This window comes from Phaenicophaeus curvirostris, chromosome 2 (genome assembly GCF_032191515.1).
Source record: "Phaenicophaeus curvirostris isolate KB17595 chromosome 2, BPBGC_Pcur_1.0, whole genome shotgun sequence".
Lineage (NCBI taxonomy): Eukaryota > Metazoa > Chordata > Aves > Cuculiformes > Cuculidae > Phaenicophaeus > Phaenicophaeus curvirostris.
The window spans coordinates 77,541,233-77,564,299 of record NC_091393.1 but is presented as its reverse complement, the minus strand read 5'-3'; the positions used below and the strand labels follow the sequence as shown (position 1 = coordinate 77,564,299).

General features: G+C 38.8%; 1 protein-coding gene across 2 annotated transcripts in view; it reads right to left on the bottom strand.

The window, feature by feature from the left end:
- Positions 1 to 23,067, bottom strand: part of DAAM2 (dishevelled associated activator of morphogenesis 2) — a 212,208-nt gene that overhangs the window by 81,598 nt on the left and 107,543 nt on the right. For both annotated transcript variants that reach the window (XM_069852534.1, XM_069852533.1), the window contains one exon: positions 2,696 to 2,770. In XM_069852534.1, the coding sequence (XP_069708635.1) occupies positions 2,696 to 2,770 (75 nt within the window). The remainder of the gene's footprint in view (positions 1 to 2,695; positions 2,771 to 23,067) is intronic.

Sequence of the window (23,067 nt, the reverse complement as noted above, 5' to 3'; positions counted from 1 at the left end):
TTTATCAAAAGAATATAGAAAAAGATGTGAAAACTGCATGCAAAAAGATTCTTACGCAGTTATTTCACAGGAGATGTAAAACCTAAATTTTATTTAAAAGCAGGACTTAAAGTATTTTAAACTAACACTTCTGTGATTACTGCTACCATTTCAACTCAAATACTTCTTGCAGTATTTCTAATTAAAATATTGCAGTATCTGAGAGTACCCAAGAGACACAAACTGAAATAGACTAGACAGTATCAGGAAGCAACATGAAACACGTTTTTCTTTCATCACTTCTGAGCCAACTCTACTTGGATGCGGTTAAAATAAAAACAACCCACCACCACTAAATTTAGAATTGAAATTATAAGGGACCCAAAATAACCACTTGGAAGTTAAGAACCTCAGAGGTCTAAATAATAACGAATAGAACATGTATTTTAAAGTGTGTTGGAACTGGTTCTCATCTGTATTACTCCAGTTTTCCGCTGATACAATTCCTATGAAATCAAGTCAACTAAATTTCACCTGCCTAAAAGCAAAGCAACTGAATGGTAAATCAGAAGCAAGGGGTTTAACTCCAGTGTGTCTTCTTAACACTTCAAGCACAAGAGTAAATCATGAGGCTTAAAGCCAAGTATAAGGTTATCAATCATCCAGTGCTAGGCATGCAACCATTACCAGGGCTGGTGTTTATTGGTGCTCTTAAAATATGTTAAAATTAGAAACATAGGTCAAAATGTAGTCTCATTCCACGGAATTGCTCCAGATTTACAATAGTGGTGTGCATATATTCACTCCAGGCTTACATCAAGATCATTTAAAGACTAATTCAAAAGCCACTGAAATCAATGGAAAAACTTTTAGAGAGCCCTGGATCAAATCATACTGTGAGTATTTGGCTCAGTTACATTGCAATTTACATTACTTATTTTTTTTCCTTAATGGCCCTTGTAGAGCAAATTTGTTCAGTCAGGAAACCAAAGCATAGTGCCATGCTAGTCACAAAAGCTCGATTTCTCTTCTCAAAACAAGTCCATATTCTTTCTATTCCATTTTTCTGCCCCAAGAAAATCTGACAGGAAGGAAGGTGATAATTTTTTTCTTCATGACTGACAGCAGAAAGCAGCCTTCCTTTTATTTTCTTACAGTGAGCTATAATAACTTGTAAATCTTCATTATTTTTTTTTACCGAGGAAGATATATTTCACCATGAGAAATGCATTAGTATGGACACTTAGCATCCATTAAGCCATAATTTTTATGAATTTATTTTATAGCTTATAACCATAATACAAAAGGTGCAGAGGAGTCTGTAGAAAACAAACATAAAAGTGTAAGTAAACAAGTAAAGTGTGCTACCCAAGATTCTAGAACAGAATTCTATCATCACTTCTGCACAGCTGCCAAAAGCAAACAAGTAGACATTGCACATGTACAGCTGGAAGCAAAATTTGACTATAAATTCAGTAAAAGGATCAAATTTAAAAATATAAGATCTACCATGTCAAAGGAGATCAGCAGACACCATATACACTATAAGGGTTCCGCTTCTGCTGGTGACAAGCTCTACTGAATGCTTCACAGGAAGAGATGTACTATACAGCTATTGACCAATGACAGTTGAAGAAAGTTTTGCTCAGATATCTTACTGGCTTCTGTCTGATGTCTAAGGTGTTACAGCCTTATGTTTCTCTATTTATCTAGCGTGCATTACCTTACATAAATAACTACCTTTTCTTTAATTCTTCTACTAAATTAATAAACCCCGTGTTATTTTGTAGATTGGTTAGAAATCAATTCAAAACCACACAACAAAAAAAACCCTTTACCTAGTTTTCAAATAGTTGCTTTTCTGATTCATCAAATATTCTCTTATTCGTTCATTTTGAAGGGATCAACAGGGGCCTTGGTTCCCTCTTGTCCAGGATTTCATATAATCCTTGCTTACAGGTTGTGCTTAAGATACTTCTTGATGAACTAAATTATTGTACCTCTACTTGGCCCAAACAACTCACAAGCCTCCAAAAAGGCTAACTGCAGTTGGAAGTATAATTTTGGAAAAAAGGTGCTTTTGATTGTCACTGCTTCATACTGGTTATCCCTGCCAAGAAACAAGTATGAGTGTATGCATGTGCTGAAAGCTAGCTTTAACATTCCTCTAAGTTTCCAAAATAGGAGTAATAGCTGAACTACATTTGTGCTCCAGCAACACTCAAGAACATGACAATCTCTTCAAGATCATTATGGTCTACTACAGTTTAAAGCCAGCTGTATTGTTCAGGAATTCAAAAAAGGCACACAGCCATTTTTGTCTCTCCTTTTCAGGACGAGTGCCAATGAGAAGAGATCTAAGGAATAGGGCCCTACTTTGGGATAGGCTTCATTGCTGGCATGTAAGTAATTTAAAATCGTCAATCTCATTATCCTAGCTCTGAATTTTCATTCCAGAATCTAATCTGATATCTTTCCATGCTCAATATTGTGGAAATAAAACCAGGAATTGCTCATAGTGCTTTATAACCTATTCTTCTGCTAGAGCAGGGCTCACTCTTATCTTATCTTCACTCACACTTATCTTCTGAAAGAAGTTGTATTTTAAATTATTCATGCATTTGGGCTAACGTTCTTCTCCTTTGGGGACTTCTTCCTAAAAAAACAGATCTTTATATTAGGAAAAATTCTGTGCTTTACAGGAGAGGAAACTTACTGCTGCCATGGAATTGATGCGGTCAATGTAGTAATCTGGCCAGCTGGTAGCAAGCTTGTTAGGATCTTCTTGTTCCTAAAACAGAAAGTTAAACAACTTTACACAAGGATCCCTTACAGGATGAAATGTCACTGTAGAACACCTGGGATTCTTCACTGCACTGTCCTTTATTGTTTTATCTCCCTCCTCTCCCCTCATATTCTTGTATAAGGCAAATAATAGATGTTTGGCATTTATTACAAACATTTCTAAAAGTGTAATGTTAGCACTGTCATCATGGTGTGTCAGATAAAAAGAATCTCCTTCTGTTAAAGTATTAAACAAAGAATAACAAAGTTTGATAGAGACGCGGTTATCTTTGGCATCTAAGAGCAAACCTCAGTCCCTTAAACGTGTATGTTTTCAAGAAGGATAGCACATTTACAGATAACAGGTTTACGTCTTGTAGCTTTATAATGACAGATCTTATAAAATATTTTGCCCTTCTGCTATTACAGCAATAGTGGGATTCAACAACAAAGGGGTTTAACATCTACTAAGGAGAGAGGAAAAAAAAAAAAAAAGTCAAAAAACTGAAAAGAAGCCAAAGGATTGTTTCATTTTGACATGGTAAACCAAAGAGAGGTTTAGATTGGATATCAGGAAGCATTTTTTACCAAGAGGGTGGTCAAACCCTGGAACAGGCTTTCGAGAGAGGTGGTTGATGCTCCAAGCCTGTCAGCCTTAAAAAGCATTTGGACAATGCCCTTAATAACATGTTTTAGCTTCTGGTGAGCTCTGAAGTGGTCAGGCCGTTAGACTAAATGATCATTGTAAGTTCCATCCAACTGAAATATTCTATTCTATGCTGTTCGAAAAAGTTAAGCACAAGCTCAGAACACAGAATCATAGAATAGTTAGGGTTGGAAGGGACCTTAAAGATCATCTAGTCCCAACACCCCTGCCATGGGCAGGGAATCCCACTAGATCAGCTTGCCCAAGGGCCCATCCAACCTGGCCTTGAACACCTCCAGGGAGGGGGAATCCACAACTACCCCGGCAACCTGTTCCAGTGCCTCACCACTCTCACAGTGAAGAAATTCTTCTGAATGTCTAGCCTAAATCTCCCCCTCTCCAGTTTATACTCGTTCCACCTTGTCCTATCACCACAAGCCTTTATGAATAGTCCCTCTCCAGCTTTCCTGTATGCCCCTTTCAGATACTAGAAGGTTGCTATAAGATCTCCTCAGAGCTTTCTCCTCTCCAGGCTCAGCAAGCCCAACTCTCTCAGCCTGTCCTCATATGGAAGGTGCTCCAGCCCTCAGATCATCTTTGTAGCCCTCCTCTGGACCCGTTCCAACAGTTCCATATCCTTGTTATGTTGAGGATTCCAGGACTGGACACAGTACTCCAGATGAGGTCTCACAAGAGAGGAATAGAGGAGCAGAATCAGCGCCCTTGTCCTGCTCGCCACGCTTCTTTTGATGCAGCCCAGGATACAGTTGGCTGCCTGGGCTGCGAGCGCACATTGCCGACTCATGTGTGAAGGAACAGAAGAGCATCTCTTCAATTATAGCAGGAGCAGTATTAATCCCTTCTATCCCTACCTCACCAATAATCTACCTGAATTCGCCTTCACTAGACTAAGCTCAACTAAGATCAACTTCTACCCCTACTCAAGAACCTATTCTTTCTTGTTTCTTGGCTGTTCAATGGAAATGAGATTTCATTCTAATTGGTCTATTTCTAGATAGGTATAACAGTTACTAGCAAAATGAGGATTGGTTTCTAGAATCCTAAAAATCTCCCTTTATAAACTACCAATAATTCATAAATATGACTCCTAGCGTATGATAAAATTGAACCACTTGATTCATCCTAAGGATGTCCAAAGACTGTAGAATATTTTGGGTTAGAAGGCATCCTTAAAGGTCATCTGGCCTAATTGCCCTGCAATAAACAGGGAAATTTTCACCTAGAGCAGGTTGCTTAGAGCCTCATCCAGCTTGACTCTGTACGATTGCAGGGACAGGTTATCTACCACCCCTCCGAGCAACCTGTTCTAGTATTTCACCACCCTCATTGTAAAAACTCTCTTCCTTATATGTCGCTTCATCCGCCAGCCTACACTGATACTGGGGGTTGCCCCAACCGATGTGCAGGACCTTGTACTTGCCCTTGTTGAACCAGATGTATGAAGACTATGGATCATATCAATGCTTTCTGTACATGAATGTTTACTCATTCTAGAAAAGATACTCTGGAGCACATACAGAACAATATTAAATGCACAGGTCTATGGGATCAGAGTACTTAGCTATTCCACAGCTGTTTGTTTTAGAGATGAGAAATAGCTCTACATGCTTCCTGCTGAGACACATTCAGAAAACACCTTGCTACCTGAAAAGTTCCTTCCAGGCTACATACCAACACATTGTAACAATTCCACACAAATCAAAATCTTTATGTTTAGAATTAAAAATCAAATCATGAGTGAGACTTGGATCTTTCCTTCCCCTGTCTTCATTCCACTTTTTTTCAGCATGCAAACTAAAGTAGTATCTCCATTCATGATAGTGACAAAACAGTTTAGTCCCCATCGAGCAAATGACTGCAGTACAGACACATTCTAGACAGATCACAACTATTTATTCAACTCTTGCATCCAATTGAACAATAAAGAAGAACAGAAAAAATTTAAAAAGCATCATACAGTAGACTACCACAAAAGTATGGGAAGCTGACAAAGCAGCAAGAGATACTAATCACATCCACAGCTGCTAAGCACCCACCACCTTACAATAATAAATGGTAACCATAATAAAGGCCAACTTTCTGAAATTGAGAAGTTTGGCTGATTTTTCGTACTTTTCTTTTCCCTTTCCAGGCCACAATCAGCAGGAATCTGATGGACCCCAAACCATGCCAAATGGGACATTATGGAAACATGCAGCTACCAACCAATACCCAGTTAGAATCACCACACTACATGTTATCGGTATACTGCCTGACTTTTTCTACCCCTTTTCTGTGTAGATTATGCAGTGGCAATCATAACACTGACAATGGTTTCACACTTGCAGAACATTAAACTCTTGTTTGGAAGTCAAAATATGACCTTGCTGATGGAAAAATAAATTAAAACATGCAATAGACAAATACAGTATTATTTTTATAAGATAACCTATCATCCACAAAAAGAACAATGGAGGTGAGGAGGTAATTCAAAGGTAATGAAATAAGGTCGTTCTACAGGAAACTAAGTTGAGGCACCAATCTGAAGTGCAAGATACGTTTATATGCCCTTCTTAATTTTTTCTCTGTATAGAATTATAAAAGTCCAAGTGAAAGCTATAATAGTTTGCAGTGTATAGGCAATAAGAATTTTGCCACAACAGGGAATACATATGTTTCTTAAGTTCTGCAACCATTCTGAACACCAAGAAAAGAAAGAAATATGCCTGGATCCGTCCTTTATATCCCAAAATAAGCTATAATAATTTTTCTCCTTGAAATTTAAGGAAAAAAAAAAGTATAAAAGCTGGGATACCACAGTTAAACTTTCTAGTTGTCGTGTTTAGATATGGAGGCTGAAAAGCATCAGGCCAGCTACAGTAAAAAAAAAAAAATATCAGAATTCTGAATAGTTTCCTACCCAAACTATTAGAAGTTTCAGTATCAGAACCAAGAATAAGGTGGCCATAATCCCCTAAATTATATCTCTGTATATGGTTAGCTTGGCAAGTGAGATAAGGTCCTTGGTGTATCCTGCTTTCAACTACTATCCGTCCACTACAAATAAACCTGAACTCCGAGTTTGTAACTGTTATGTTTTGGTTTTAATGGAAATCAGAAGAAAATTGGTTTCAGTGGAACACAGCAAGCGTAAGCTTCTTTCCTGAACTGTCTCAGACTGAAGTTATACATTGCTTAGGTTAAAAAAGTTCTAGAAGATACTCCACTATGCAATCCTCACTTTCTGAAGTTTTTTTCAGCCCAGATGCATATTAAGCAGAAATGTCCATCTAATTTAAGTGTTTTTTATAGCAATCACCTGGGAAACATTTTCAAACCAGAGACAAATTCACCCCTGTAGCATCAAAGCCATTGGGAGAAAAATCCCATTTCATTGCCCAGATTACACGAGTTCTGCCAATAGTAAGAAATTGCTATACCATCTTCTCAGAGAGGGGAAGATAAGTCAAAAATAGAAAACAATTCAGGCTGTAGGGTGTAAGGGAGCAATAAAAGTGTGCCTTTTATTTTTGTTTGTTTTTAATGACTTCAGGATTTTGACCCTCAAATAAAACCTGACAGAAAACTGCAAAACAAGTTGATGATAATGAGGAAAACCTTTCCCTTGCTCCAGGATACACAGAAAAGTGATTTTTTTTTTTAAAAAAAAGCCAAACGAAAAACGAAGCTCTAATATACAAAGCCACATAGGTATGAAAAGAGGGAAACAATAACTCGTCTGTATAAGGGAAAACATTAGCCAAAGGAATCTATTAAAGCAAAGGCTTCATTTAGCTCCTTGAATAGTGTAAATATTACATTAAAAAACAGACGTCAGCTTGTGGACTTCTAAGGGGCCATATCATTCTTCAATGAAGTAACAACTATGTAACCACTGTGAAAACAGGATCCTGATACTATACAAGCCTGCAATATAGCCAAGGTATTATATATGCTTTGACACTAATTTGGACAGGCTCCATGCCTCGGTGGAAAGTGGAACTTATGACTTCATCCCAAACAGAACTTAAAGGAGTTCTGCAAATATTTGGACCATCTGAATGGATCAAAATGAAACATATAAAGCAAAGCATTGTGTGCACAGCTCGGCTGACCCCGAAAGCCTTTTTGTGAATCCTGGGAGACCTGATCTACTGGGTGAGCTGTTCTCTAGAGACTTTTAGTGGGCTGCCATGTCAGCAGGACAAGCATTTGTGATACAAAGACTGACATAACAGACAGAATCAATAATTATAGAACACTGCCTTTGTTGAGAAACATTCTACAATGAAGTACCAAACACTAGTGTTACAGAAATGATGTGTAAATGTCAGATATTCATGGCAGTGCAGATCACAAAATTGAAAGGCACTATTTATATGATGGGTGTTTCTTTCAAGAGTTTCCATTTTGAAAGAAACAGCACAGGGAAACCCTGAACAGTAACTGCCTGCACTGAGGCTCTTCAGTGGCAAGCACTGGGTTTCAGCTTCCAGGGATAGCATATGGGTATTTTACTCTGCACCAAATGGATCCCAGACTATGTTGAACCGTTCTCTAGAGCATGTCCTGAAAATCTGAGCACATCAAATCATTAATAAATGTATCCACAAAATCAGAAGCTTTGTAAGACTTCTTTCCGGCAGATGGAGGAAGGGAGACATGTATGATGATATGATAATTAAAACTCATCCATGAAATCATTGGAACAATTCGGAACAGACACAGGCATTGACACTGAATCCAGCATTCTCTTTACACTGTCATTTATATCAAGTTGGTTTTATACATTGTAGACAAATCTCAGCTCCCTGGGACCAGCAGATGCTCGGCATCCCCAGCCGTCCAATCATTACATGGACTTTGCCACTACCTGTACATATATCACGATAATAAATTGCCAGGGCTGACTACTCATAAAGCATTCCAACACACAAAATGAAATAATACTTCCTCTTTTAACAGATGCATCACGAACTACACTATATGCTATGGAGGTCATGTGACAAGCATGGGTAGTATTGGGATGACATCTGTTCATTGGCAAGATGACTTCCTTCTCAAACTCATTTCTTCAGAACGGCAGACAGTTGACCTTACTGCTTTGTACTGTTCAGAACAGAACGGGAATAAAATGCTGCAAAACATGGGTTTAAAATCTTTCTTGGGCTAGGAACTATGATACCATTCATCGAGCTCCTCTCTGTATCAATAAAAACAGCATGCAAGCACAGATGAAGAATACGAGATGAAGCTACTGTAATATAAATTCCTGTTCCACGTTATTCACTGTATCATGCCCAGACACTGCATGCCTAAGTTTATCATTAGGTCACAAAAACTGCATATTCTTGCAAAAGCCACATTAAGTTTAGCATGGTTCCTCCTCTCAACAGCCTGCATGTATCATTCTAGTACATCACAGAGCTGAAAGACAGGTTTATTTTCCCTGATGTGAAGCGTCAGCACCATCACACGTAGTTCAGAAAGTATAAATCATTGAGTTCAAGTCATTAAAAGAAACCAATAACTTTTTCTTAAAAGTGAAATATGTTATTTGTCATACTGAGTAAGTCCCCATAGCTTTTTTTCCCGTATTTCCCATTAAAAGGCAATGTGAACTGGGACCCTGATTAGAAATAAATGAGGCTTTTTCAGTGAATTTTTTGTTAATGCTAGTTCACTGAAATTTTCATTTTCAACATGCCTTATACAAATTGAGATGAAAGCTTCGCTGGATAAATATTCTCTGCTTCTGGATGAAGACCTGCCGCACTCTTCAGAACAACAACTTAGCTGGTAAAATGCTCATCTGAGATGTGCAGGATTCAGATTCACGTCCATGTTCTGCTTCACAGTGAGGTACTTGATCCTTGTTCTCCCCATAAATCTTCTGGCCTCCATAAACAAGTTAGGGGTTTTGTTTGCTTGCATGGCGCAAGATGGTTATCGCTTGTGCTTGATTTCCAACAAGTGCTACTCTTCTCCTTTCAGATGCTTGTTTAAAAAGACTCAACTTATTGCAACATCTGCTGTTAATGTTGAATACAATACTATGTTGTAACACTTTGCACGCTACAGTGTCAGAAGCCCTTAAAGAAATTAGCATATCGGGTTTTTCAGTCTCTCTTTCAGTGACATAAGCAGAAACAGGGAAAATGGGATGCAGACAATTACACAGCTCTCAGATACACAGGAAGTCTGTGGCACAACCAAGAATCAATTCACCCTGAAGTGATACTGTACTCTCAACCAAATCACCACTGTTCTTTTTTTCCTGCAACTGACTTTTCTTAGCTTTAATGAGAAGTTCAGCTTTCAAATGAACACTTACCTGCTCATTAGCACACTATCGCATATTGGCTATGTCTCAGTTCAGAGCAGCCAAAGTTGCATAAATAAAACAATTTTATTAGAAGACACAATGTTTTTGACCTGCAGTGGGATGAAATACTAATTCAGAAGTGGAGCTAAAATACATCTAAGCCTTTCAGACCGTTTATGCCTCCAAAAAACCAACCATGTCCCAAGAGATGCTAATTTTGAAATAGGGCAGATCATAGGACTGAGCCATTCACTAGACAGATGTGGTCACAGCTCCATTTCTGAGGCTTTATGACTAGGATTTATACAAATCTTCTCAGGCTTTGGGAGAGGGATCTGTATCCAAGTGTTTTAAGCATAATTTATTTAGAGTGAGAAAAACAAACATACTTCTCTCTGTGGAATTAAGCTATTGATGCACAGGTAATATACCTTCTGTCATAAAAGGAATCTACTGTACAACTTATTAAAAGGGAATATTCGTTAACTACTAGCTGCAACTGAGAAGCTCCAATTGTTCCTCTTAAAAGTCAAGTATAGGCATACATGCTTCCAGTTCACTGGATTATGACATAGTTTACATAATAGACCATAGTTTGTCATGTGGCTTTGTCCTTTTTAATTTTTGACTGGGTTTTTATGTTGGTTTTTGTTTGGGTTTTTTTTCCCATCATTTAACCTGATCTCTGTCCTGCTGCCAGGAACTTGGTAGACTTAACAATGACCTATGATGCTGGTCACTAACCAGCCTTTCAAAAGAAGAATCAAAGTCTTCATATTATTATTTATACCACAAAATTACTTATACTGTAAAACTATGAAACTCACTATCATAAAATATAACAAAGTCTAAAAGCATAAAAGTGAGAACAGGATACACTTATGAAGGATTCCTTCCTAGAAATCATTTCATAATACTGACAGAAGCATCAATGCTGCTGAAATCTACCAGCCTCTAGAAGTTAAAATGGACTATCAATCATTTTTGAAAGATGGTTTGCCTCATAACAGCCTGAAATACTTTCCAATGAAGTTAACTATGTTTTGATTTGAACTGCTTATTCCATTCATTACTTCTTTTTTGCTTCCCAGGAACCCATTGATACAGCAACTTCAGAATTGTACATTGTATACACATGATGTCATTTCCAACCTCATTTAACACTCAAAACCACTTCAAATTTGTTAATTCTAATTCGTATCATCCTATTGTGGATGGAGGCCATGCTTTGATTTTTTTGACTTCCAGAAAACATGTCAGAACCACTGCATGCATACATACAGGCAGATAGTTTCTGACTTAAAATGGACTGGGATACCATACCTGGCAGGCAGAAAGGTTGTTAGTATCACATCCCCTGCACAATGTGATGAAATACTGGACTTGATGGTCACCAATGCAAGTGAGCTTATCAGTGATGTCAAGACAAATGGCAGCCTGGACTGCAGGGATCAAGCATTGTTCGAGTCAAAGGTCCTGAGGGATATGGGACAGGCGAGAAGTATAGTCACAATCCCAAATTTTAGGGAAGCAGACTTCCAGCTCTTCGAGGAATTAGGACTCTCCACAAAACTGTCCTCTAGGACAAGGGAGCAGAACAGAGCTGGCAAATATTTAAGGATGCTTTCCATAAAGCACAAGAGCGCTCAGTCCCCAGATGTAGGAAATCAGGAAGGGAAGGGAAGAGAATGGCATAACTGAGTCGAGACTTGCAGGTCAAACTGAAGAGCAAGAGGCAACTGCACAGGTAGTGCAATCAGGGACAGGGAAGCTGGAAAGAGCATAGGGAAGCTGCCTAGTTGTGTATGGATGGGGTCAGGAAGACCAGGGCACAGCTGACGCCGAACTTGGCACGGGAAGCGAAGACTAACAAGAAGAGCTTCTACAGGCACATCAACCAGAGAAAAAGTGTTAAAGAAAGCATATGCAACTGATGAACAAAACTGGTGACCTTGCATCAACAGACAAGGAGAAGGCTAAGGTACTCAACAACTTTTTTGCCTCAGTCTTCACTGCCAACTGCTCTCCTCTCTCCTCCTGGGTGAATGGACACAACAAGATGGGGACCAGGGTGAGCAAAGTCCCTTCAGCTGTAGGGGAAGATCAGGTTCATGACCACCTCAGGAACCTGAATATATGTAAGTCTATGGGACCTGAAGAGATGCATCCCAGAGTCCTGAGAGAACTGCCTGATGTGGTGAGCAAGCCACTCTCCATGACATCTGAAAAGTCATGGCAGTCAGGATAAGTCCCTGCTGACTGGAAGAAGGGCAACATTGTGCCCATTTTTAAAAAGGGCAGAAAAGATGACCCTGGAAACTACCAACCTGTCAGCTTCACCTCTGTGCCTGGGAAATCATCAAACAGATCCTCCTAGAAGCTTGGGGTGCTGATTGATAAGAAACTCGACACAAGCCAGCAATGTGCACCCGCAGCCCAGAAGGCCAACCGTTTCCTGGGTTGCATCAAAAGAAGCCTGGCCAGCAGGTCAAGGGAGGGGATCCTCCCCCTCTACCCTGCTCTTGTGAAAGCCCACCTGGAGTACTGTGTCCAGTTCCAGAACCCTCAACTAGACAGGATATGGAACTGTTAGATTGGGTCCAGAGGAGGGCCACAAAGATGATTAGAGGTCTAAAGCACCTCAGCTGTGAGGACAGGCTGAGAGAGTTGGAATTGTTCAGCCTGGAAAAGAGAAGACTCCAGGGAAACCTCGTAGCGACCTTCCAGTACCTGAACGAGGGCATAGAAGAAAGCTGGGGAGGGACTGTTTACAAGGGCATGTAGTAACAGGCTTTAAACTGAAGGGGGGAACACATAGATTACACATTAAGAAGAAATTCTTCACAATGAGAGTGGTGAGGCACTGGAACAGGTTGCCCAGAGAAGCTGTGGCTGCCCCATACCTGGAGTTGTTCAAGGCCAGGCTGGATGTGGCCTTGAGCAGCCTGATCTACTGGGAGGTGTCCCTGCCCATGGCAGGGGTTTGGAACTAGATGATCTTTAAGGTCCCTCCCAACCCAAACCATCCTATGATTCTATGATTAAAATGGACTGCAATAGCATACCTGGCAGGCATAAAGGTTGCCAAAGTGTTATAAGCTGAAGGTAAGAATTCTTTTTTTCTGAAACCTCAGAAGTCTCAACCACTGATTTTAATGAACTGTTTAACTGCAGTGTTTAAACCAAGATCAAGTTTCATGACAACAATAACTAGCACAAGACTTGGTATAGAACACTGATGGAGACTGCCTCATTTTCATGAACTTTAAAATACAGCAGGTATACATAGTATGCTTTTAATTTTAAGAACATTTCTTCTTTTTTCTTTTCTGTTGGCTTTTTAGCATTTCCCTCAATGCAGACAGACACAAACTTGCTGCCAACGTTGGCTGTATCAGCCTCCTCCTAGCATTCAGGGATCATATTAGTGTGCTTGTCTGTCCTCAAATATATTTCGCCCTGCAGGATAGAGATCCCACCATCACCAGACATCAATAGATGGCTATAGTACAACCATCAAAAGGACAACTTGTCCCTGTATTTAAAAAAATACTTAAATTAATAGTTGAAGCCACCCTGAATTATCCAGCGCCTCCAGTCCTCAGGACACCAAGCTCACTTGCAAAATTGAAGTCTACCAGTATTACGCATTGTTCCTCTATTGAATGTTTTACCTTTGTCATGGAAGTTGCTATCTCGTTGCATATGTTCTCCTGACTCTCCTGCTGCCTAAAAATCATTCTGCCCTATTAACTGAATTCCATACACATGTTTAAACCTCTTATATGCTCTACTTTTCACAAGGTCCACATCGACCAATGATATTTTGCAGCTCCTAGGTGTATAATCTAAATAATGAACTGACAAATTAGGCAATTCCCTGGACTTCCAATGAAGAAGTTCTCAGGAGCCTACCTTCCATCAGCCCTTTCAGTATGCCTTTTTTGGAGGTGAATGGAAGTGCCCACATGGAGGATCCTACCAGCCAGGAGGTCAGTTCATGATCATTCTACTCAGGTCTTCAGGAGAAAATTAATTTCTCATGAAGACAGGTGCACGGCCGTGGACTTAGACTGTACTCCTGAGCCACAGCTCTCTCGCCACAAACCTTCAACAAGCTTGAGGACAGTGTCAATGACTGCAGTAATTACTGTGGCAGGTAAAGCCAACAATCTGTCACTATACCAAAAATTCTATGCAGTAGCAGGACATACTTTATTGTTTCATTAATATCCATGCTCTACATTGTCCCTACCACTTTTAACTCTGTGTTATGTGTGAGTATTCTGTGTACATTTCCATTTTCACATTAACCCTGTTCAGCTTACAGTCAACATGTTGTGGATATAGAAAGAGACTTTTTCCTCACCAATTCTGTCTACATTGCTCCCTTTCCAACAGCACACTTTTCAACTCTATCCCCACCCTGATAGTATTTATTATCATTTGGATGTTCTCTTTCCTCACTTCCTTTCCTCCTCCTCCTTGAATTCTTTAGGCAATGTGAAAAGCCACAAAAGAACCCATCCTGCATAACAGAGACTCCTGTTTGCCACATGCTTGCACTGGAAGTCTATCTTTTTGTCCTACTCTATCCCCAGCAAGCAACAATCTACAATCTTTTCTAAATAAAAGGAATTCAACTACCATTAACGGCAATTACCCTGCATGCTGCCAGATGATAGGAATGAAATGTCACTAACTGTGCTCAAAGACACAAGGAACTATCTAGGACACACCTACCTAGAGCCAGCACAGCTACCTAGGACAAGTCCCTCTACAAGCACACACAGAATTTGTTTATGACAAACTCTAAAAGGTCTTTCTTCACTGTCCCAGCATTATGGAGAATGTGGACAATATGTCTGTTCTTCCAGTGACACTTCTGCTCTGGGCCTTTTACAAAGAGGAATGAGAGTTAGACAGTAAGAGTAGCCACATTTTTTTCTATTTGTTGCCTTCCTTTAGTCTCAGTCATTATTGGAAAAACAGTGAAGTTTGGAGCTGTTGGACAGATGAACACAGGGATAAATACAAACCGAAAGACTCGTGGCTTTTAAGCTGCTAAAATTTGAGTGTATCATTTGGTTGCTTCATTTATCTCCCCCCTTAAACTCAGGTAAAACTGTTTCCTTCCTCCTAGCTTTCATTTCTCTTGCCCATTATATCTGCAAAATGTTTGGGATGCCAAGTTCCCTTCAACAGATGACTGAAAATCATGGAAGAAAATGTAATTTTCACCTTCAATTCAGGTGTGTAGCTGAAACTGTCACATCTCACTGCAATGAAAACTAAACTGTTCTCCAGAAGAGCACAAGGAAATTTCTTTCTTTCTCTTCATGGCTGTCAGCCAAATCTGCTTCTTAGGTATAGGAGAAATATGCTAGCTATTTACATATTCTTTGCTCTTGGTTATCTGCCCAAGACTAATCTGAATCATGAGAACCGCATTGTACACAATATTTTATTATTATTATTATTGCATATTGTCAGCAGGATTGACTCATACTTGGATTGTGAAGACCCAAAAATTTAGCAAGCGCACAGAAAAGAACAGAATATAATCCAGTAGCAGCAACTAAATCACACAATTGGCATTTACATGTACTTCACATACAGCAGAACCGGATTGCTCACGATTATTTTTGTTTTAGTAGGATGACAGCTGGATAAATGTTTTCTTTTTTTTTTTCTTTTCTTTTTTTTTTTTTTTTCCATGGTAGGGTCAAATCTGCTCCCACTGAGCTCTCCCAAGCTCCCATAGAATACAAGCCAAATGTGAAGCACAGCATTAGGCATGATGATGACAATTTTCCAACTATCACTGTACAAACTTGGGACTATTCTGGGCCAGATTTTTGAGAAGTGTTGAGTTCTAACTTCAGCTGAAGCTCTAATAAGTACACCTGAAAAATGCAGTAGCGCAAGATGGACACCCAAATTCTACATACACAAAATAGCTGTAGTAAATACCATGGCAAGTTTACGGCATTTATGTCTTTAGCAGTCTGAACAAAGAAGCTGGGAAGGCATTTTTTTAAGCAACAGTTAACCTTTCTAGTTGAAGAGAGAGAGGGTGAAGGAAGAAGAAACTAAAAATATTCCATGCTGTTCCCGTGGGGGCAGGGAAGAGAAGGGGTTTTTTGATTATACACAAATAAATACATTATTTCAAGGCCTTGACCCCAAATAACCTCTTATACCATGACAAATAAATGAGTCTGTAACTGTTAGTACTGCAGCATGAAAAATATAAACCAAATAAAACGAATGATTTGGAAAAACTCCTTATCTTCTCTTACATCTGTTACAATGTGATCTTTTAGGTATCAGAATTCCAAGCTGTAATAATGATAGATCAGCTGAATTCTGCAAGTATGTTTGTCTCCTCGACACCAAATTCATCCTATAAACCACTACAAGAGTGACTCCATGAAAAAAGAAAGACATTTTTAAGGAGGGAAAAATATCATGAAGACACAATTACAGGAAATTAATGATAAACCACACAAAATGGCTAATGTTTCTTTCCAGGAACGTGGACCTACACAAGGAATACTGCGGTCAACATCAACAAATTTATACTTATGTATGATGAGAAAAAAGCCTAAATTCATAATCTGGAACCATGAAAGAATGAGATAGTGCCTTATATGAATTTCAAGTATTAGTCTTTCAGCAAGAACATATTCTTTGCACTAAAGTATGTAGAAGGAAATGTGTATTATTTTAGGCTTTATTTTACACTGTATTAACCATGTTGCCCAAATTTGGGAACTACTACTTCAGTCTACAGCACACATTAACAGGTACCATTAATAAAACAGCTCTTTCACACTGAACAGACACAAGTACACCGATCAGGATATGTGTGCATTTGTTGCTTTAGTGACACTTGCTTCATGTCACGGTTTTCCATTATACCCTATGCTTGACATAGGTCACAGTTTCCGAATTTACCACTCTAAAGCCTACTTGCATTTATAACTGAGGAATTTTTGAAGCTGTGTGCCTGTCTTCCATACATAGACTAAAGATACTGGAATGACCCAATGTCAGCATCAAGCTAAGAAATCATCCCAAACATCTGAGCATGAAGTCACTCTCTTAAGAGAAAAAGGAACAGATGCTGGTGGGAAAAAAGCAAGTTAACTCCACAATTGCTGGCATTTTCCAAACATCCAACTGCAGGAATGTGCGGTTTGCGAAAGGGCAATGTCCTCCCACTGTGATTTACCAGTGTTATGACAGTTCCACTGAGCCATAGGCTAACTGAAAGCAAGTCTATAGTCCGAGAATACATTTGAGAAATTCCACAGTTCAGACTTTCACCCACAGTCTCCTGAGCTTAGTCAGTCATGCAGTCACTCAGACCAAAAGCAACCATGGATCCCAGGCACTGGGAGGGAACAAAATAACAGCTTCTGCTACAGCAGGAGTTGGTCTCATAGCAATAATACAGGAGACAGTATGTTGCACAGAGCCTTACTTTCGTTATAGCGCCCTACAGCTGTTTTCCTAGTTTTGTTTATGGTCAGTTCAGAGAATCACACAACTTCGGGCCTTGCGCAGATGAGACCTCCTCAAAGCAGAGGTAATTTCAAACTTAGAACAGGTTGTTCACATCATTGTCAATGCTTGAATACAGTGTTAAATTAAAATGCTGACTGAAGAGCTGAACTCCTGCCACAGGAGCATCAGTAGGAAGAGAAACAGTTGAAACAGTTTTCCAATGCACCAAAAAGACTTCAGATAAAGTCAAATTCTCCATCTCCAATGTCCAGGACAGGCTTTGCCCTGTAGTCATCAGATAGCCACATTGTTTAGCCAGCCATACACTTGCACTTAAGTACTCTAAGGCTCACAGAACTCCCTCAGCCTCCTATCTACCAACTGCTTTTGCTTTTAGGTTATCACACATGCTGTAAGAGTTACTGTGCATTTTTCAGACTTTGCAGGGGAAGAGAGAGTAGAAGCACCTACCCACACTCCTCCTAAATGCTTCATGCAAAGCTGGGGAAAAAAACATTTTATGAAGACACATCCAAGCTGTGTCAAACTAAGATTCCTTATAAAAGGCTTCTCTAATACGGTCGCAAAACATTTTGTATGTTCATGTCTACTGCTCCCAGATACAGCATGTGGAATAACAATTCTAAAGACAGGAACTTATAAGGACACATTAAATGCGCCTTGCAGCAAAAATCCATAACCCAAACCATTTAATACTCCAAATCAATAACAGACTCAAAGAGTACGTCAAAGAGGATAAAAAAATACTGCAAGAAGATAGAATTGAAAACAATTCAATTCCAAACCACCCACTTCATTTATGATGAGACAACTATGGCCTTGGGCACTCTTCACACAGAAAGGATGAACCCCAAAGGGATTTTCATAGCTTGGATCAGACAATATAAAACCAAAACCTCACAATTGGACAACACATTGGTGAGAACTTCATCTAGTATATTGTATCACTAAACAAGACCAGATGAAGATGCATTTTCTCTCTTCTTTAGGGAATATCTATCTTTCTCTGAATACTTCCTTGTATATCTCCTACTTTAAAGCAGGAACCTGAAGAAATGATGCACCTCTACAGAAAGAATTGAGGAACTCCTATCTAAATGCAACTACTGTAATGTGGCTTCCTGTTCCTAGAGTCTCCATATGAAGCCCTAAATTCACTTGCCACTTCAGCTGAGGAATAGCTGCTATTGCTTCTTCTTAACCAATCTAAAATTACACTTTATAGTGCAAAAAACCCAGAACAGAGCAACCCAAGAACAAACAGCAGGTGCAGGAACGTTCACCCACTTCAGAAAGTTTTCCCAAGGACAAAGAGGATTCCAGATTTTATATTTACATCCATCTTCTGCTTCATTCCTGGTAAACTAAGGTAATTATATCAAAAACTGCAAAATCAGCTCTGGCAGATTTCCCTTTTTTTTTTTTCTTTAATACTTACACCTATATATGAATTTATATTACACAAATGATTTCGTTAAACATAGTTTTAACAGAAGGATGAATCTAAGGTATAGGGTGAATTCTCTAGAAGATTATCTGGGACACACTGCAATTGGACTGCAGCTTCAATGGTTTCAGGACTGACCTGTCACCTCAGTCTTAAGGATATAGACTCCTCAGCAATTGTGTAATGCCCTAAAGTGCCTTCCGCTCAACCCTTCTTGTTCTTGCTGTGAGCTTTCCCAAGTATGGAGACTTCACCACAAAATCCATTCCTATAAGAATACCTCAGAAGACAGACAGGTGTAACACAAAAAAAAAAAGAATGAGCAGTGCTTAAACTGAAAATATATTCAGATTTTTAAGATTGTATCTTGGAAATGGAAAAGGGACAGACGGAAAAGGGGGAGACAGAACATTGTCACAAATTTCCCTAACTTTGCTACTCTTTCTTTCAGGTGGAGAGAAATGCCTTTTTTATAAACATAATAACAACAAGTTCTTTGAAATTATGCAACAACTTAGATCAAAATCTTTTAGAAACTAGTTTCCTGACTCCTATGCTCAAATTCAGTTTACTAGTTTTTTTAATTCATTGGGTAGATGAAATATGTAGTTGACAGATATTAAAAAAAAAATTGCAGAGGATGGAGTCCTAAGAAAATTCTGCTTACTGCATTTTAGCTGTTCTAACGTATGGTTCAAATAAATTTTCCTCAGAACTTTTAAAGCCTATTTTGTTGTTCTTGAGAAACCTTTCTCTAGATCTGTTTCCCATAACAGAAAAAAGTATAATCCTTTTATGGATTATAAGCATGTATTCTTTTTTTAGATTACATAAATGCCTCTTTCTGGTAAGCTGCAGTGCGCTGATTATTACTTCACTACTTGAGTTTGAATAGTCTCATTTGAGTAGGTAAAGCACAATCAACTCAAGGTAGTTATTCTAAGGTACAATTAAAATCAGAGCAGTACAAAATAACTCCAAAATATCTAGTAGAGCTCAACATAGTCATTAGAATTGAGCTTTTTGTGTGTTTTGTGTTTATTTGGAGAGAAGCTGTATGATACAACTAGTCCAGTTTGCTTGTACTTTGGAAAGAGATTCATTATCAGTTTTTCCCTCAAAGAAACACAGAAGTAAAAACAAAACAAAACAACTCTAACTTGTTTAGCTGCAAAATGTGTGTGCCTTCTACTAAAATCTGGCCAACTGAAGGCTTACAAATTAGTCTCTTGAGGCAGGAAAGGCAATAAAAAGAAAACATCTTTACTAGCTTTCCAGTAGCAATAAGTCTAAGAGCTTAAAGGATTGTACAGAAGGCAATAAGCTATTCCCTGCATAAAAAGACATCCTTAAAAATGGAGACTGCATCCAAAGTGATGCCAAAGCAGTACAATACCTGAATTACTTGCACCTTTTAGAACCCCAATACCAGCTTATTTACAGGTGAATTATTATTGAGCTAACAACTTTTCTTTCTATATAATTATTTATTGTATTACGTTATCAGTATTAAATGAGATTTCATACTTTAGTACCAGCTGCTGGTAATATAGCACTGAATAACAGCAGCTTTCTAAACCTTAGCATCAGAAATTTTACTGTTTACAAACAAATACATCTGAAAGCATGGTCCAATGCTTGATCTAACTTCTACAAAACATATAACTAGTAGGAAATTTTAAAATAATTTTGCACAAAGGAATTACAGCAGTGAATTATGTGTTTTATGTAAGCCTAAATTTCAGCTGATGGTGACACATTAAGATTATCCTAAACAAAACCAGAACAAAGCACCTGAAATTGGGGAAGATGTCATCATTTGCATTCTGTCTACATATGGCTTTACTTATAACTCAATATGGTATCAGGCGAAGCTCAATACCACACAGAAAGAGGCATTCTAAAACATGTAGTAGTGTTCTGGGTAGAGAATCAGGTTGCCATCACTGATTAATGATATTTCTGATGCAGATTAAGACAACTGCATCTCTCATTGTGTGCTCTGTACTGATTGATGGCAAGGTAAGGAGACAGCTGAGGCTGAAATCACATGAACATGTTCCAACAGAGCAGTCTTATTCCTTGCAAACAGCTACTCCACAAATGAATGTGAAACATAAATTCGCTATAGCTGCTAGCTGAAGCCACTCCTTTAGACCAAATTATTGGGGATTTAGTTTCAAGATACGAAACTAGAATGGCCAAAAGTGACCAAAGCAAGCCTGACTGTATGATACCATGTAAACACTCCTCTGTAGATACTACCCACAATCATGACATTTCAGTCTAGAATCAAATCTCATTTGAATACCACAGAATGTCAACTGGTAGGCTGTGCCCCTGACATAACTTTTACTGCACAAACATACATGTCTTTCCCCATTTCTTTAGAAAGGGCTGGTATCAGAAACAGGTGGAAGGAGGTTTTTGATACAAGTGACTTTCTGCTACCACATTGGGAACAACTACCATAGAAGATTATATCTAAAGTCTAACTGCCAAGATAAACTTACAGTGTGCCTACAACAACGACTGATCCTCATTTTGGCAAGTTACATTTGTTTACTCAAGGCAGTCCACTAATCTCACCATCTTTGGAGCAAATCAAGAAGCTCTGACCTTCCATTACTTTCAGACTAGAAAAGGCATCTGAGACTAATGATTGTGAACAGTGTCCTCAACCTGTACTTCTGACATTCCAGTTCGCAGTATTTTCACTTGCAATATTACAAAGCACAGAGCCCTCAGGAAACTCAGAGGGCCCAGAATCAGCTCTCCAGGGGCTTGTCCTGGATGGCTGATAGTGTTCTGCCAAGTGAGGAATTGGGATTTTATGGCTAAAATTAGATTTCAAAGTCTTCAGGGAAAAGACAGCCTTCCTCTTAAGGGAAGCCTGCAACAAGCTCCTCTGTCACTGTAAAACAATGATGATAGGTGGATTAAGGTAGTCTGCTAGAGAGAAAGATGTGTCATCACAGACCATCCAACTGTCTATAAGGGAAATGATGAATAACATTGGACAGTTAAGGTTTCAAGTAACTGAAAGTATCTACAACATAATGAAAAGGCATCTGGCAATAGTATCCTGTTCCAGTTAGCACATCATTTAGGACAGCTGGAGTTCAGCTAACTGAGGCCGCACTATAAATGCATTATAAAGGTTTTCCATTATGCAGCTCCTTTAACTCTGGAGGTCTTCAGGATTCTTATATCAACTCCACTGCTTTTTTACAAAAAGTAGAGGGAGGGGAAGTATAATGTAGTGAATCCAACCAATATATTAATACATTAAAGCCCTAATCTTCCTGCCAAGGCTGGTCTGGGAGGTGGAATGTGTGCTTCTCTAAGACGGCTACAAATAGATCCTCTCCCATTAGAGTTGAAAAAGCCAGCTGAGCTGGCCAGCAAAAATGCAAAGTAGCCATTAATCACAGCAGCTTGCACCTTCCCTCTACTTGCAAGCGGAGAGAGCACCAAACACAACTGAGCCTCGACTGCTCTTATGTACTTCCTGAATTATTGCTAGCTCAGAGGCACTGTAACTAATTTGTTGCTATTAAGTTCCCTGTGTGATGCATTTCATTCAAAAGTACACACATACAAAACGCCCATCTGATTACTTTGACTGAGGTTTTCTTTAATTACATGGTAAGAAAGCTAATTCCCATTCCCAACCCCAAGGAAAGAAAGGAAGTAAACATAACCTCAGAAGGATCATCACCAATGTTTCTAAATGCCATCTTCAGTATTAAAATTTAAATGTTCTCTTTCAACTTCTGTTACACAGAAGTCTGCAAAAAAAGACTGATGCTTTCATAGCATGACTTGTACATTTAGGAAATAAACCAACAAGCTCACTACACCATTTTTCCCCTACTATTTACTGTTAATGAACACATGCTATTGTGGCTATCTGTTTCTGACTTAGTTTCCTTCCTTGAGCGGCAAAACATCTCTATCACATCACTCCTGCACAAATTCCACTTTCAAAAGTTTCACAACAGGGATACAACTTGTAAGTTCTCTTGACTATCGGTCTGCCCATAAAACTGTGATACATCAGACTCTGATTTACTGTCCCTGTCACTTGTTGGTCAGAAATCTAAAGAACTTGAATGAAGAAGTGTTACACAGGTCTACTTCATTTTCCAGACCTTGAACTGCCAAGTTTTAAGACATCACTATTATTATATTCTTTACTGATATTTTAAGACATTCTAAAAGATTTCAGTAATACATTTTCTATTCTAAGCAACTTATAAAAGTTTTCTAAAACTTCCTTAAAACATTTCCATGACAGTTTTTCTTTCAGCTCAAAAAAAAGACAAAACCAAACCAAAAATCCAAAACCAA